Raw genomic sequence first — 19,216 nt, forward strand, 5'->3', positions numbered from 1 at the left:
ACAAAACCTCACATTGTAATTTACAGCAGGGGGTTTCAAACTTTTTTTTAAAGCTAAATGCATGTATTTACGTGTATATTAGCTATATTATAAATATGGCATGCTTATTGTTAAATAATTGTTTACTGACTGATGATTTTTATATTAATATTTTATGTATTGTAGTAAAAGCTAAATAGATAGATAGATAGATAGATAGATAGATAGATAGATAGATAGATAGATAGATAGATAGATAGATAGATAGATAGATAGATAGATAGATAGATAGATAGATAGATAGATAGATAGATAGATAGATAGATAGATAGATAGATAGATAGATTAAAGTTCCATAAAGGTATCATGATTTATGTTAAGCAGCGGTGAGTGGCCTCTAGTGGTCAAACGCAGCACTGTCTGTCACGGTGGGCCGGAATGAAGCTTGACTGCGCACACTGTAGTAGGAAGTTCCCCTCCAAAACTTTTAGGAAACATTCCTGTTCGACCAGCACCAAATGAATGCCGACCCTATAACGTTTATCATGGTAAGTCCGAAGACGGTCCATCTTTCAATGACAACTTCTAACGATGTTTCATTGCATTATTATTTGTTCTTTCACTGAATGACTAATGAAGTTAAACATAAAGCCAATGTTTGTATTTTGACGCGAGTTTAGGAGGTATTTAGACAGCAAGGTGAAGGCACTACGCTTGACTAGTTACAGTACGTCTTGCCTTTTCTTGAGATGGTAGTTTGAAAGACACCGGCTTTAGTCAAGTGTTAGCCTACTTTGTTACAAGGCTACTCGTGCGTTGCAGTTTTGATGGATTTAAGGGCTGTGTATCAACACTTAGTGCGCTGTCTAACTAGACAGCAGTTTTCGGCACTTGCTTGGTAATACTACTGTATTATTCTTTGTATGTGTCAGTGACATGGAACTCATTTTGTCTGAATATGTTATTTAAAAAATCATTATATATTGTATAGTTTTTATTTATTTGTAACTAAATAATGCAATTATTTAAAAAATATATTTTGTAAAATATGAATGTAATTTTGTTTAATTTATTATTTATATAAATATACTGAACATATTTCATTTAAAAATACTATTTGAAAACCTTTATCCACTAAATCAATATCACTTTGGTCATTGTTACACCTTTATGACCATGCCAAGGTTTTAATACCACATTTTTATGAAAATGGCCATTGAGAAATGTTTCAAAAGTTAAAAAAGCAGTCTCAGACATCCTTGTGTATCATTGACCCATGTAACCAAATGATTATCATACAACATGCATGGTATTTATTTAGATGGTTCATTGATGTCCTTCAAATAGCACCATGACATTAACATGCTAAATTAAAGTATGGTGTAGGGACTCTTTTTGTGGTCAATACACCATCAGTTTGTCTTGGGAATGGACAAACTTTTTTGGCCAGCGGGATTTTGAGCCATTCCTCTTCCAGAACAGTAGCCAGGTCACTATGTGATGCTGGTGGAGGAAAACGTTTTCTGACTTGCTCCTCCATAACTCCCCAAAGTGGCTGAAAAATATTTAGAACTGGTGACTTTGAAGGCCATTGGAGATGAACTTCTCTTTCATGTTCATCAAACCATTCTGTCACAAGTCTTGCTCTGTGTATTGGTGCATTATCACGCTGATACATGGCACCCCCTTCAGGGTACAATGTTTGAACCATTAGGTGCTCATGGTCCTCCAGAATGGTTTGGTAGTCCTTGGCAGTGGCACACCCATCAAGTGCAGTAGGGAATGCCATGATATTCCAGCCCAAACCATCACTGATCCACCCCTGCGCTTCACGTCTGGGTGTAAAGCCTCTTTGGGGCTTCTCCACACCATAACTCCCACATATGTGGGGAAGACAGTGAAGGTGGACTTATCAGAGACAGTACATGTTTCACATTGTCCACAGCCCAAGATTTGCACTGTTGGCACGGTTGGCACCATTGAAACCAACATTTTGCCACCTTACAATTATATGATTCTTTCTGCATTCTGAGCAGTTTTGAGATATTGAGCTTCAAAGTTTTTGCTTTCCATTCGACTTTGTAGATAGAACCTTTTTGTTTTCTAAATAAAAAGTCCCAAAATGTACACAACTTTAAAATAAAATCATATAATGTGAATAAATTGTCAAAAAATATGTGAATAACTCAATTTTGTAAAATGTCAGATAGAAAATTATAATTCCAAGGTGCTGATTCAGCATTGGTGCAAGTGACTAAAGGTTTGACTATATAGCAGCCCGACCATGACTGTTGACTTTGCAAAGTTTCTGAAGGTGCACATTTAATTCTGGAGTGAATTGGGCAGCTGTGGTTTTGTAAATTTTTTGGATATAATCTGGGTTAGTATCTGGACATCCCTTTCAGGCAGCTTCTTCTTGCATCGACAGTTACTCCTGTTGGATGTGGTTTTTAGACACAGCCATTGTCTTCTCACATGGATCATGTTGCATGTGCATGCATGGGATGTGCAAGCTGAGATGAAGTATACGGTGTCCTGTCAGAAAACGCCGGCTTTCTACACACACTAACACATACATGAATATCAGAAGCATGGCACGGGATGTTCAGTGTGCACTTCAGAGGGCAAAACACAAAATATCATCTTTGGAGAATGAGCTGTCTATAAAGTGAGTATGATGGCATCTCAGTTATTAACCAGTTACATTGATGGATGTGCATAGTGACACATAGAGCAAATATCTGTGAGGTGGCAGAAACGTATTGCTCCTGGGGTTTAGATTTTAATTTAGTACATTTATTGTGCATTTAGCAAGGTGTCTGTAGTGTATGGAACAATGTTAGTTGACAGAAATTGGATGCCACACTTTGTTAATGTCAGCTGATAGCCACCGTCTTGTCTCCTATACCTCTTTATAACATTTAGGTTTGTCAGGTAGACAGTTAAAAGTTAAAAGACAATTTTATTTGTTTTTGTATGCTTTCTTCAGTTGAATTTATAATGTTTAGGTGGTTGTAAGAAAGTCTTCCTAAATGTGGTTAAAGAAAACAGTGGTACAATTTGAACTGTGACTATTTTATTAGATATAAAATATCAAAAATCAAACAAGTGGAGTCTACAAACAGCTGATGCTAGAGCTTTCTTCCCTACACATTCACACAGGTTTCCTAGCAGAGTATCCACAGATGTAGTTTATTACATTAACTGTGTGCTTGTGCTATCTTTCTTTAAGGCCATACACCACAGGTGAACAGGGTAAACATTTTAACTATGACCATACTTTCCCCAAATGATTAATTATCAAGTTTTTTTAAATGTTGTGTTTAAATACGCAAATGTGGCGTTATTTAATTAAATATGCATCAATTTGCATAAATGTCCATTACAGAAATATTCAAAGTTCTTGTTTCATTTTGTTGACACACTATATGTACAAAAGTATTAGGACACACCTCTTAATTATTGAATTCAGGTGTTTCAATCAGGCCCATCGCCATAGGTGTATAAAATCAAGCAAATGGGTTGTTCTGAAGAGCTCAGTGTATTTAAGCATGGTACTGTGATAGGATGCCACCTTTGCAATAAGTGTGTCTATAATAATAAGTTTGTGAAATTTAATCTCTGCTAGATATTGCACTGTCAACTGTATGTGGTATTATTGGAAAGTGGAAACGTTTAGGAACAGCAGCAACTCAGCCCTGAAGCAGAAGACTACTTAAAGTCACAGAGCGGGGTCACCAAGTACTGAGGTGCAAGGTGCTTTAAAGTTGACAACACTCTGCTGATTCCATAGCTGAAGAGTTTCAAACTTCCTCTGGCATTAATAAGCACAAAAACTGTGTGGCAGGAACTTTATGGAATAGGTTTTCATGGCTGAGCAGCTGCATGCAAGCCTCACAGTGGTGTAGAGCACGTTTTTTGTCTGAGTCCTTTTCGCCCAGTGCCTAATTGTATGAGACCTTACACCTAGTTGTTTTTCCTGAGACCTGAAGCCTTTGGCTGTGTCTGAAATCACCCCCTATACCCTCATTGACAATTGCAACCGTTGAATTTTCCACTCTGGGGCTGATAACAGCCGCTCTTTGAAATGTAATACAAAAGCGTCAGTTGTTGCCTTAGTAACGCAACGGTTTACTGATGATATGAGATAACGACGCGTTATGGAGGATGATCAGATATTTCTTTTTATTTTATTATTAATTTGTGTTTACTTCACTCAAATAGAGCGCTTAGCCAGCTACAGAGAAACTGGTAGCCAGGCAACAGACAAGTGACCAATCCTGAGTGGCGACGTCACTTCACGGATTCTACTAGCATGATTCAGAACCACGCTGACAATTCCGAGCCCACTTTGTAATTGCGCCATGCCAGGCTCCAGTGGAAACACAACTGGAACCGTTCCTTACCATTCTAAGAAACGTTCAGCCAGATGGTGGAAAAACGGCTATAGATACAATACCTTTTAATACCATAATAATAGTCAAAGAAGTATTACTATACCTGATTGAAAATACTACAGCACTGTTTAGCCACACTCCTTACAAGTATCAGCTGTAGTAGAGACAGAAAGCACATGGCAAAAAACACATCAACACAGGGTAAAATACTCATCCCAAAACTTACATGCATATTATAAGTCCCCAGGACGTAACACCCCCACCACTAAGAATACAAACTAGGGTTTGTAGTAAAATACTTTTACTCTTACCATTTAGGCTACATTAGGAAAGAAAGGTACAAGGGACAAAGAGAGAACACCATCTCTTTATACTCTAGAGTCTAGAGAGAATCCGCCATAACATTTTCAGTGCCGTTCTTGTGTCAAATATCCAGATTATATTCCTGGACAGTGAGAGACATCTGTAACAATCGCTGATTGGAACCTGACATTCAGGAAAGGAATACCAAAGGGTTATGGTCAGTGTACCAATTATAGGATTAGACCTACTCCCCAAGTACACATCAAAATTTTGCCCAAGCAACAGTGCCTTGATGTTCAATATGGTACTCATCCTCCTGAAGTAGAACCGTGCAGCTCTCTTAGCGTGTCCACTTGTAGTCTGAAAGGCATCTTATAGTTTGGAGCAGAGAGAACAGGAGCATGGCAGAGGCAGTTGGCAGCATCAAATGCTAGATGACAGTCATTGGTCCATAAAAACCTTCTATTTGTACTAAGGAGGTCTGCAAGAAGAGAGAGTAGGGCAGAAGAATTGAGACACCTTGATAATACCCACTCACACCTAGGAAACGTCTCAATTCTTGCTTGTTACAGGGTACAGGGAATTCAAGTATGGCTGAAATTTTAGCCTCAACACTTTTAACCACTCCCTGACCTACCTGCTTATTTAAGTATGTAACAACTCCTTTTGCAAACTCACATTTGGCAAGATTTTATATCAAGGAAGGAGCAGTTAGGCATTTGAAAACCTTTTCAAGGGTCTTCACGTGATCTGTCTAGTTATCTGAAAATACCACAATATCATGCACATCCAACATTTTCTTATGCATCATACGCTGAAAAGTAGCAGGCACGTTTTGCATCCCAAAAGCTAAAGGACCTTAGTCTGTAGGAAGCTCTAGGGGCTGGCAAGCGCAGAATTTTCAGATGCATGTTGGGTGAGGGGCACCTGCCAATAACCCTTTAGCAGATCTAATTTTATAACATACTTCCTAAAACCAATTGTATCTGCGTAGTCCTCTATTCTGGGAAGGGGGAAAGAGTCAGGTTTCATTACATTGTTGACCTTCCAATAATCAATGCTAAACCGAAAGGTATTATCAGGTTTTATGGACAAGCAAGCAGGTCCAAGAACTCTGGTGCCACATAACTCAACCTCTTTCTACATTATCACATGCTTCTGTGGATTCACCAACATCAATGTCATGAATGCACAGTTGTTCTACTTGGCACATCACTAAATAAGGTAGTGAAAGCACAGAGTAAGCTGGTTAAGCCTTTAGACTGTTCATTAGTCAGATGAGAAAGAAAATGTGGTAGATCTTGCAGTATAACAGAATTAGGGTAGAAAAAAATGGAACATCTCATCAAGCCATCTTTCTCTAGGGAGTCTTCATTCCCTTTGGAGTAAGATCTGTCTACATAGGCCTTAAGACTGTTTACATGACATACACAGCTTTTACATTTTCAGTCAAACGTTATGACAAGAAAGTTTGACATTTAACTTTGTTTTGATCCAATAAGGACCAGAAAATTTTGCATGTGTAATATAGAACCAGTAGTCAGAAGAATCAAGACAATTTCTAGGACGAAAGTCTTTTTACAGACTTTTTATTGAAATGACCCTTCATCTAAGTCTGAGCAGTAGACAGATGTGATGTAATTATCAACAGGTACGGGTTTAGAATTCTGATTAAGTAATTGTTCACTTAGCAGCTTTAGTGGGCCATGAACTGTGTGGCCAACACAAGTTCAGCAGGGCTTAGGACAAGGGATTCTTGCACAGACTCTTTTATTGCAAACATCAGGAAAGGAGGACCCAGTCTTTCACAGTTTCCACACAGTAGCGATGAAGCAAGGTTTTGAGAGTTTGATGGAATCGTTTGAGTGCACCTTGGCATTCAGGGTGATATCCAGAATTTGAGCACTTCCTTTACCACAACCTCAGTTTTCAACATGCATAATGGAACAGCCTTGGGGAAACAAGTCACAGTGCTCATGATGGTCAAAATGTATTGGTGTCCTGATTTAGCCTTGGGCAACACAATCAACAATTAAAGGGATAATTCACCCAAAAATGTAAATTTGCTGGTCATTTGCTCACCCTCAGGCCATCCAAGATTTTTAGCTGAAACTCTAGTCCTTTATATTATTCAAGTCAATGGCTACAGTCACTTTGAGGGCCTAAAAAAAAAACAGGCAAATCAAAATTTATACCCGTGGCTCCTGACGACTCATTGAGGTCTTATGAAACGAAATTATCGTTCTGTGCAAGAAACTGATCTTTATTTACAACATTATTACCTGTAATCTACAGCCTCGGCAAACTGTCCTGAGCGCGTTCCACTGTAAATAATGTTCAGTTTCTTGCACAAACCAATCATTTAGCTTTATAAGGCCTCACTGTATCATCATAAGCCATGGGAATTAATTTTGTTTTGCCTGTACATGTTTTTTTTTTACTCTCAAAGTGATGGTAGCCATTGACTTGCATTATATGAATCAGCAAGGACCACAGTTTCAGCCAACTGCCAACAACCAACTGACAATCATGTATGACACTGCTGACTTAAGACCAGGCCAAAAAAGTACTTAGTAATGTGGTGGTAGGTTTTTTTTATACCAACATGTCCACATAATGCATTTTCATGGTCAAGTTTTAAGACTTGTTGTTTATAGCCAGCAGGCAAGACAATCTGCTGCAATTCTCGCCATCCTAACTCTTTTTGTTGGGGTTAGAATGGGGGGCTCTCACAGTGCATTATGGGTATTCTCTAGCCGTTGAGCATACATCAGTTGTACTCTCTCTATTGCGGTGCATTGTGGGATTGAATGAGTGCACTCGTTAACATCCTGTATGGTTTCGGACACCACTACAAATGGCTGTTCCCGCAAATAGTGCCCTATTTAAAGGATTAGTTCACTTCTGAATGAACATTTCCAGATAATTTACTCACCCCCTTGTCATCCAAGATGTTTATGTCTTTCTTTCTTTAGTTGAAAAGAAATTAAGTTTCAGTGCCGCTTCAAAGGCGATCCCAGACGAGGAATAAGGGTCTTGTCTAGCGAAACGGTCATTTTAAAAAAAAATATATATATAAAAATGTATATATTTTTTTTAACCACAAATGCTCATTTTGCACTGCTCTACGATGCGCCACGCATTACGCTGAAAGGTCACGCGTGATGTAGGTGGAAGTACCGCGGTAGGGCGAAAAACTTCCTCTTCCAACTTCAAAATCATCCAATATCATTGTTTTGCCCTTTTTTTTTTTGTAAAGAGTGTTTGGCTTAATCTTTGCACGTTTGCTTTGTAGACACTGGATCGGTACTTCCACCTATGACCTTTGTAATGTGATTACGTCATACGTGTGGATCACAGAGCTAGTGCAAGATCAGCATTTGTGGTTAAAAAGTATATAAATTTTGTGTGTTTTTAGACAATGACCAATCGTTTCACTAGTTAAAACCCTTATTCCTCATCTGGGATCGTGTAGAGCCCTTTGAAACTGCAATGAAACTGCAATTTGGACCTTCTACCCGGTGAACCCCACTGAAGTCCACTATATGGAGAAGAATCCTGGAATGTTTTTCTCAAAAACCTTAATTTCTTTTCAACTGTAGAGAGAAAGACATAAACATCTTGGATGACATGGCGGTGAGTAAATTATCAGGAAATTTTCACTCAGAAGTGAACTAATTCTTTAAGGGTATAGGGGGCTATTTCATACACAGCCTTTCAGTCTGAGGTGCGATGCCATTTCGTCAATGGACGAAATGGCATCGCACCTCAGACTGAAAGCCTGTGTATGAAATAGCCCCCTATACCCTTAAAGAATTAGTTTAGTCTGAGGCATGATGCCTTTTTGTCATATGACTGAGGTCTGAGGATGTACTAAAACGTACACAGGACAGATGCCATGTTGAAAGAACTTACCAAAATCTGGTGTTTCAAACACAGAAAGACATCAATAAAACAGCTTGTAAACAATGTCACGAAACATTATATTTACTTCAGAAAAGTCATTCAGTGTCCATAAATTCGATAGTTAGCTAGATAAATGAACTATAGAGAGGAGTGTTTTGCTAAATATATGCACTATATTGTATTCATTGTATATGATTGACAGTTAGCATACGGTTTGGATCGGTGGTATGGTTCTGTTCTGGGCAAGAACTCCCTGTGCATCCATGCAGCCTATTATGGATAAGAGCAGGGAGAGCAGCGATAACCTCCCTAGGGTAAACCAAACAGAGCCAACATAATGTATTGCAATTTGCAGATATCATTAATGTTCAATAATTAATGTATACATAATTTAAGAAATTAGTCTGATTCAAAGGGGAATAAGAAGGCCAAATCCTGACTGGACAAGAGGAGGAGCTGGGGATGGAGGAGGGTAATTAGCTCCTGAGTAACACGATAACTGCTGATAATATTGATGGACCTTATATATATATATGCTGTGATAGGCGTTTTATTCCTATAGATGTGAATCAGCTGAGAGTCAGCTGATGCGAGCTTGACTGACATGACCTGCCAGAACTAATGCTACACTTGATTGTATTTCAAAGTAGAAACATAATTGTCATTTTTAATAACATAATTGTTAAAAAGTTATTACTAAACACATTATTATAAAAATTTTCCTTATGTTCCTTAAATAGCCTATTCATGTCCATTCATTTTAACCATTAATATTATAGTAACTGGGAATACATACCCCAGTTAATCAATTGTCACGATTGCACACAAGAACAAGATGTTAGGATCCAGTTGCAGCATTTATTGGTAAATCCAAAGTCAAAATCCATATAACAGGCAAGGGTCAAACTCCACGTAATCAGTCCACAAACAAAGAGCCAGAGCAACAAAAGTAGTGATGGCCGATTTCGAAACACATGCTTCATGAAGCTCCGAAGCTTCATGAATCATTTGTTTCGAATCAGTGATTCGGAGCGTGTATCAAACTGCCAAAGTCACATGATTTTAGTAAACGAGGCTTCATTACGTCCTCACTGTTTCAAAACATTTCAAAACAGTTCGAAATTTCAGTGGTTCACCGGTAGAGGGCGATGATAAAGTTAACCCATGAATCATGCAGATTCACTGAGAAGCATTGAACAAGTGTCTATGGGTTTTACCTGATCTCTGATCAGTTTTATAAATTTGTAGATGTTTTAATTAGACATTAGAATAATTAAAATGAATAATGGTAGTTATTAATCCCTTATTGGCCTGTTTAGCTTGAGCCATGGAACAGACAAACAAGCCTTGAAAATTGATAAAAGAACAGATATACAGTCACTCTATATGTAGCCTAATCTTATTAGAGAATTAGTTAATTGCATTTAATAGATTTTACTTTCAATAAAACATTTGCAATATATTTGTAAAATATGTTTTTACTGCATGTTTAGTTTGAGTTATGTTGCATTTACACTCTTTTGACCACTAGGGGTCACCGTGGAGTCAAGTGTCAGATTGTTTCGAAGTCTCGAATCATCACGGCACATTTGATTCAACTGCTTCAGTGTTTCACAAAGCCTCGCTCTGCCCATCACTAAACAAAAGTGCATGTAACAAAATAATAACAAACCACAAACAAAGACAGAAACACAGAGTATAAATAGACAGAAACTAATGAGCAAACACAAAACCGCTGAGTGCAATGAAATGAGGATAATGAGTCCAGGGGGTGAGTATGGGAAATGAAGTCCAAAACAGTGAAATAAGAGTACATGTTGGAGTGCCCTCTAGTGGCTAAACGGGGCACTCCAACTCATGATCATGACATCAATATAGAATAGAACTGAATCGAAATCAGAATTTAATTGAAAGACAAGCTTGTGAATTGAAATCAAAATCTAATCGAATCGTGAAATTTGTGTCAATACCCAGCCCTAACTTCCACATACATAAATGTATTTAATACCCCTTTGCCTACACTATACACAAGACCTAGAAATAAAAGGAAATCATAGGAACTCTAATCTGTGGTATTAGACTTGTTTTATTAGTCATTGGGTATGTTTTGTTTGGACATGGGCTGTTTTCACAGTCGTTTTGTCAGGGTCTTCATGTATTTTTGCCAATTTCCAGCTCATCTGCATAAATAACTGCATGCTAAGACACACATTAAAACCCATGCCATCATATTTCTGATCAGTTGCAAATGTTGTCTGACGTGCGTTATGATGTGGGCTAGCTAAATTGCTCAATAAAAATAGTCTCATGTAGGGTCCGAAATTAACACCCACCAAGCGCCAAATGCGGGTAGATTTTCCGTTTGGCGAGTAAATCTCAAAAGGCTATCCGCCACACTGGCGGGTTAATGTTCATACCAAAATATTAAATTTTCAGCGCGCACGAGCAGAGAGAGAGAGCCCCGGCACTCAATGTTCAGAGCGGCCAAAGCGTCAAGCTTCCCCTTACTTTTTGACAAAGCGGCCAGAGCTTCTTTGCAGCTCAAGTTGGCGGCGGTGTGTACGTACAGTTAACGCTCTATTTGTTGACGGCGCTGAGGAAAAAGGATATGTGAAGCTCTTGCCACTGGAAGAAGCGGTGGCCGCGCACCCATCAAAGCCGCGCAGAATTTGTGAATCTTGTGTGTTGTGGTTTTCTGGGCAAGTGGGAGGGGACAGGGGGGTCAGGACCCTCCCTATTTGAGTGCTGTCCCCCCAAAAATATAATTTAAAACCACGCTTAGTATTGTAAATAAATGATATATACTTAAAACAGTTGTGTAAGCAGTAAAGCAGGAGAGAACAGTTCTTCAGACAGTAGTTGAGAGGAGTCCAGTAAGTAGGCTGTCAAGGCTATTTTATTCAAAAACATCGGATGAAGTGATTATTTTCTCTTCAAAAATTACAATGCTGAGTAATTAGTTATAACAAAAGAAAAAAAAAAAAGATAACTGATGACCCCCCCCCCCCCAACTACAACTAACATTATGATAAACTGTAATAAGGCTAATAGATTTACTGTTGTGTGTTGGGTTTTGCTCAATGTGTAGGCTATTCCTCGTATTTTGGTTGTAAACAACTTTAAAAACTATTCCAATAATAAATGAGTTTGAAGAAGAATATTTTGGTCAATTTAGTCAGTATTTTCATTGAACCAAAAAGAAACTTTGAGCATAATGGCACAGTCTCTATGCTGCACTAATAATAGTAATAAGGTTTTCTTCTGTGTAACATTACATATATCCTAACATGACATATTGCACACGCGCAAACTGAAATTTTTACAGTCTCACTCCAGCCAAAGTCCCAAAGTTGGCAACCCTGTGATCATATAAGGTCACTGTAGTCATCATCACACAGTAACCCTGTGCTTTGGAGAAATAACATCAGAGTTGTAGAAACCCCATTCATTATGAATAGCAGTTACTTTGATGTTTTTGCAGTAAGGAAAGTAATTGTTGGGTTGGTCATACACACATGCACACACACAGCTTTTGGTATGTAATCCCTGAGCTCATGAGGACATTGCAGAAAAGATTAGTCTAACCCACACTGAGAACTTGTAAACATATGACCAGAACCCACTCAACAGTGATCTCAAGTATTTGATTTGAAGAATTACAGTAAAGAGCTATTGATACATGTCCTCTGTTCATTTTAAAGGGAGAGCTGCTCAGAGAGTGAGGAGGAGCTGCATCAGCTATCATGGATGCATAAACAAGAACTGAAGGATTCACTGGTTGATATGTACAAAGGTGAGTAACAGAATGCTGTCCTTTGTGTGTCTTTTTGTTTTTTGTTGTGGTTGAATCTCAGTAATTGACTGAATTTTAGAATATAATGGAACAAGTTTCTTTATTTGTTATTGATAAGGTAACTATAAAAATGAAACCAATATATTCATACCACTGGAGGACAGTGCGTTCTTAACTCTGGGCACTAGAGGGCATCCTTATCATATCAGATGGTCGTGAACAGTGTCTTCACTGCTTAGTGCTGTGGTGTTTATTCATTATATTAGCCTTAAATATTGCAATTAATATTTATTGACAAGTATCAAAGTCTCCTAAGAAATACATATATTACAAAGCTTTAAGTAAAGCCTGCAAATTACAGGCAATATGATGCAATTTTTTTTTTGTGCCTTATTCATATTTGCATGATACACAATAAATACTATATACTGTATTAACATGGTACCCTGTACGAAGAACATTTTGATTTTTGTTGTTGATTCTTGCTGTAAGTGTAACACCACATTTCTTTAGCATGCATATGAATATCTACATCACTTTGTACATTGTTCTACACTACTGTTCAAAAGTTAGTGGTCAGTAATATTTTTTAAAATAAGTTAATGTTTTTATTCAGCAAGGACACATTAAATTGATCAATAAAGACATTTATAATGTTACAAAAGATTTTTTAAATGTATTCTTTTGAAATGTCTTGTTATCAAAGAATCCTGAAAAAAATTATCAAAAACATCAAGAAATGTTTTTGAGCAGCAAATCAGCATATTACAATGATTTCTGAAGGATCACGTGACACTGAAGATGATGATTCAGCTTTTGTCATCACAGGAATAAATTACATTTTTAAATACCTTAACTGTCACCATCTTTTTTTAGCATAGACTTGAAGATGCACTATCCAAACTTAAATGGTTGTAATTCACGAATGCTTCATGAATACGGACCTATGGTCTCTTTTTGAAAAAAAAAAAGACACTCAGCAGATTATTGCTGAAAGCACTAAAAAGAAAGTAAAGTGTAAAAAAGTTATACAAGTTTAAAGCAAAATGTAAAATATAATGTATAAAGCAAATGTTCTGTACTAAAAGACATATTTTACAAAATTATCTTTACTCTACTCTAAAAAAAAAAAATCAAAGCCATTATGTCTACCCAAGTTGTGTTCCAAATTTGAAGTTGATATCACAAAAATCTAAGTTTCTGAGATTTTGTTTAGGCGCTGTATAAAATAGCCACCAGGTGTCACCCACATTCCATTGGATATTTTAATGCATTCTCCTGTTAAAATTTAATACATTTCTGTCACAATATCACTTCTATCTACACACACACACACACACACACACAAAAAAAAATCACCAAATACAGTACACTGAGTCTCAGACCTTTCCAACAATAGATGTAATTGTCAAGATTAGAAAAACTTTTGATTAAAAACAGTGCAGTAAATTTTGTAATATATGAAACATGACACCGCCCACTAGGGGGAGCCCGCTAAAAGGAATTTAAATACCTTTTCCATGGTAAGGAAGTGTCTGTTTTCAAAATTTTCACAGAATGAATACTGAGGGTGTAAGCTTTCAAAAATGATTCCTAATTTATGATGAATAATAAAATATGTTATGAGAGAAAAAAAGGGCAAACACAAAAAGCATCACTAGCTAGCTGGATACTGACAGTTGAGGGGTTAAAATAGAAAACAGTTGTAATAATATTTCAGAATATTGCTGTTTTTACTGTATTTTTGATCAAATAAATGCAGTTTTGATGATTATAAGAGATTTCTCTCAAAAACATTTAAAAATCATACCAACCCCAAACTTTTGAATGCTACGTGGATGGAAATTTTATACTTTGTTTGTATAATGGTTGTGATAAGGCTCATTTGTGATGTAGTGACATTGCTTCCTTTTTATGTTTTGCATTGGTCCTGTCTAGTCTCTGTCTGTATAGTCTAATCTATTTATATATGGTGGAGATCCTTCGCCGATGCTCTTATGAGCATAAGTCACTCACTCTCAAACACTGTACAGGCTGCCAATGAGGTTCGATCCTTTATAGCATGACCTCTGCGTGGCTTGTTTGTTTTTTAGAGTTAATGCCAGGCTAGCTGTTTCTCTGATGTGCTGACACATCCTGCCGTAGAAGAGCCCAACCCAAAGCGTTACATCCTAGTAATGGGTGGAGGCCAAGACCTGGAACAGGATCTACTTAGCATGTATCCTGATATCTCAGACACCAAGCGTGTGTACATGTTCGCCTGTGGGTATATGGCTGCATGCCTGATTTTATGGGTTGTGTGTTTTTTGTTCACAGCCATTATGTCTGCCACTCACAAATACAAGCACATACTTTACAATCATTAATATGATCTGTCGGGGGGTTTTTTGTGTGAAGTTTTGCGTTGCAGTCACCTGTGTTGAAGCCATCTACTTCCTTTTCAGTGTCAGAAAAGCATGAAGCATTGAACATACACACTGTATGCTTTCAGCTAGCTTAAATGTTTGTTTATTTTAAGGTTATTATCCTTTACAACAGAGAAAGTGTGTTCATCCACCAGAGATCCAAGTGGCGGTTAGCCGACATCAACATGACAATGTGCACGTCTCTCTGAAACAAGAAGCACATTGCTGATTCAATTCCATTTACATAAGTGTTTATGATACTTAATATGACACTTAAGTGTATTTCAATCATGAATATGAACATGATTAGCAATATCAGTACTGTTTATACAAATGTATAATCTTTTATTGGAAAATTAAACAACATTTTATTAAACTTTGATAATTGCCTTAATCTTTTAAACTGAGAACTTACATAAGCATATGAGAGTTAAATTAGATAACAGACAGGGACTCGTCTCAAGATCACTCATTTAACAATTTATCTATTGCCAAAATTATGAAAAGAAAAAGATCAGTCGAGAATAGAAAATTACTGAAAATATTCAAATCAGGAATGTCAGAATCAGAATGTGTAATTCGCACATAAAAATATCCATCAAAACCAACACTTGTTGAAGATTTTCACTAACCCAGTGAAGTTTTTCCCTGATTATGATTCAATTTCAACGAGTGAAGAGCAAATTTAAACTCACATGCGGTATGCTTTATGCACGTTATTTTCTCTGACAGGTAGCATGTTGAAGCCACTCAGGCCGCCATTTGCTCCCTCTTACCGGAAACATGATAATCAAAACATTCGGTAGTGTGGGTTTTCCAGGTGATGCGTGCACTTGTTGGACCTCTGCTTTTTGTAAATTACCATGTATCGTGCGTGTTATGTTTGACAGACATCTATGTTGTGATATTCAAATGATGTGGATTTAAAAACGGATGGATTGTAGAGTAATAATTATTTACTTAGCTGATAAGTTTTCAGTGAAGTGATTAATGGCCATGACTGTGTCCATGTTTTGTAGTTCTAATATTCCAACCGACAGCCAGTCTAAGATTTTGACGGGCATGTTAACGTGTGTGAGGGATGAACTATGTTAGTTTTTTGGGCTAATTATAAAACGTGCTGGAGACATTTAAAATGCTTTTTGGAAAAGGTAATATCAGGACATTTTGCTAATTTTTGCTGTGCCAATGAAAGTATGTTGTGAAGTATAAAATTCTAATTATTTTTAGTGAACACTGACAATCGGAGTGGGAGGACTAAATATGTGAAAGCCATCAATCAAATTGTTTTCATTAAATAAACGTTAATATTGGTTTGTAAAAGTGATATTTCTTTAGACTCGGGTAGATTTGATGTGTTGTAGCAGACTTCAAATGCTTTACGTTAATTGCACTTTTTTTTTATCATGCACTTTTTATCATGCTGGGTTAAAAACAACCCAAGTTGGGTTGAAAATGAACAAACCCAGTGAATGGGTTGTTTTAACCCAGCGGTTGGGTTAAATGTTTGCCCAACCTGCTGGGTAGTTTTATTTAACTCAACTATTGTTTTAAAATTACTGTATTGCTTGCTTAAAATGAACCCAAAATAAGTTGGAAATTAACATTTATTAATATGTTTAATAAATGAACATTTATTAATTAAGTTTAATGAATATTTATTAAACAATAAACAATTATTAAATTGCTTATTAATAAATGTTCACCTTTTGATTATTACTGCTGCCTCTAGTTATATGTCTGATTTTTAATTTCCAACCTATTTTGGGTTCATTTTAAGCCAGCCATATAATAATTTTTAAATAATAGTTGGGTTAAATTAAACTGCCCAGCATGTTGGTCAAACATTTAACCCAATCACTGGGTTTGTATATTTTCAGCCCAACTTGGGTTATTTTTAAGAGTAGTTTAAGAGTGCCCAAATATTAAATAATTTTAAACGGGCTTATTTATTTTGATTTAGTCTTTTTACATTAATTAGATGGATATGCAAGATGATTATAATAAGTGTTATGTATAGCTTCTTGAGAAGTTTTGACATTTTTCATGGCCAATCATTTTTTCAAATGTCAACAATTGTATACATCTTATTTGCCATAATTAAATAATGAAATATATCTATATAGCAACATTTTATTAGTCATAGACCGCTTTCTCTATCAATATCAGCCATTGGATATATGATAGTTGTTAGAATTTCTGATTGTTTTTATAGTGGCGTGGAACAGCTATATAAGGGTGAATGCACATCTTTGACCCTAAATTGAATTTAACGCCAGTGAGACGGTGTTTCTCTTGTGTCTGTTTCCCTGCTGATTTTATTTGTCTGACGTAGTTTGGGATAAGCTGACTGCTGTAGGCTGGGTCGTGTTATTACAACTGAGATGGTGGATTGTTTTCTTGCATGGGTAAACTGTCCTTTTGCAGTCCAAATTCAAAGCACACACGCCAAGTCCATCATAACAAACACGCTAAGTTCCCTATGGAGTTGAATTGGCCTTCCCTACAAGAGCAGAAATAGGGCTACAGTCTCAACAAGCTTTGTTCTTAGCAGGTGGATCGACCTTTGACATAACCCGTCACGCCGCCCTCCCCCTATGCGTCCGTCCAGGCAGGAAACATACTATTTGGTCCCATCAACTCAGCTCTGTTTACGGCGGTACAGTGTGGTCCTCCTCGGCTTTTCCGACAGCCACCCACCCTGATATCACGTCTCACTCCCTCTCCGCCGTGCTTGGCTTCACGGTGAGCAGGAGGCGCTTTGGCGACCCCTTTGCGGCTTCCTTGTGGGTCCCATTGAAGTTCAAAATCCCTAGAATGGAGTGCCGTGTGGCCTAACAGGCTTGTCTGCTCCCTAAGTGGGTGGTCCACCAGTGACAGAGGGATTCCTCAGGGCTCTGTCCTCCTCTTTTGTGTCTCTGTGTTGGTTTAAGGAATAGACCTAGGATGGGCACTGCTTAACTGTGGAAGCCTGGTTACTGTGATCTGAAACCAAACAAACCTAGTAGAAAGGCCAACGCACTCACAAACATACAAAGACTCAAGCTATAAAACCCGACGAGAGGTTGGCATCTCTTGAAAGGTTCACGAAATGAGGAATTTTTGTGGATGTTTGGGTCAATTTAATGAAAACATGTCCAGGTCATATTTTACTTCAAAATCAAAAGATAAAATAAGAAATTATATTTTGCATGAGGACCATTAGAATTGTTTGTATTGTGACTTTTTTTTTTTTTTTTTTTATTTGGTTACAATTAAGCAAGTCTTATAATTGTTAAAATTCTTTCAAAATTCCCTATAATGTAATAGATGTAAACATATTATTTATTTATTGTGATCTTCATTACATTCTCATTGTAGTATATTAAATAGTAGGGGTGTAACGATACCCTCATGTCACGATTCGATACATATCACGATACTGAACTCACGATATGATATTGCGATACTTCAAGAAATATGGTAAAAGGTTAACAAAAAAAATGGATTGTTGATTAAAATGCTAAATTTGGTCTTACATTGGGGGTGGAAATGAATAGGCTTGGATTTGGTGCTGGTAACCCAATGCACAGGACAATGTTGATACCAGAATAAAAATATTCATGATTCTAAATCTGAAAATACAGAATTATTTTAGACAAATATGCTTGCAATCTGTCACTGACTAGATATATTTAAAGTTATATTTAAAGGGTTAGGGTTAGACATTTGGCATTTGGCATTTTCAGGACCCACAAATATTCCCCCATTGCATTATTATACATTATATTCAACATTATATATAGTAGTTTAATGTAGTACTGACACTAAAACTCTGTAAACTTGAATTTTTTTCTCACACAGTAATTTTCATTTTGTGTGAAGTATACACAATACAAATTGTCACTATCCGAGATACATATTGTTGCATTTTTGTGTTGCGATATATTGTTACACCCCTAGTAAATAGTAAATACTAATAAAAATGGCTGTAAGAAAAGTATTTTTTATTTAAATCAGCATAAATTGCTCTATAACAATGTCATAATGTAAAAATGCTTGACAATTTAAATAATATATCATTATAGTTTTGTATTAAAATTAGGGAGAAAATGTGCTAATCTGTCATAAAATGTCACAAAGCAAAATATTTAATGGTCATTTTCTTTATACTAAACATATTTTCTTTTTTGATTTTATTCTTAGATAATATATTTTTTTAATTTTTTACTTTTTATTTGGGGGAGAGAAATATGACAGATCTCAAATCTGTTCTCAACAGATTTTGTGAGATTCTTCCATTTTTGTGTGTGTGTTCAATGATTTTATACTATCCCTTCAAGATTGTATTGCACTTGATTTACTTGCATGTCAAAACATTTTAAACTGTTATAGAAACTGTTAAAATCTCTCTTTTGCTGAATTTGAATTTTGATATGAAGATTGTCAGGCTT

At 36.6% G+C, this 19,216-nt stretch overlaps 1 protein-coding gene across 1 annotated transcript in view; it reads left to right on the top strand.

The window, feature by feature from the left end:
* The first annotated feature begins 395 nt into the window (after positions 1–395).
* mipol1 (mirror-image polydactyly 1) overlaps positions 396–19,216 on the top strand; it is a 96,707-nt gene continuing 77,886 nt past the window's right edge. Inside the window, exons 1-2 of the mRNA XM_067367541.1 lie at positions 396–527; positions 12,287–12,378. Of these exons, the coding sequence (XP_067223642.1) occupies positions 12,333–12,378 (46 nt within the window). The 5' untranslated portion in view covers positions 396–527; positions 12,287–12,332. The remainder of the gene's footprint in view (positions 528–12,286; positions 12,379–19,216) is intronic.

The sequence above is a fragment of the Chanodichthys erythropterus genome, chromosome 18 (genome assembly GCF_024489055.1).
Source record: "Chanodichthys erythropterus isolate Z2021 chromosome 18, ASM2448905v1, whole genome shotgun sequence".
NCBI lineage: Eukaryota > Metazoa > Chordata > Actinopteri > Cypriniformes > Xenocyprididae > Chanodichthys > Chanodichthys erythropterus.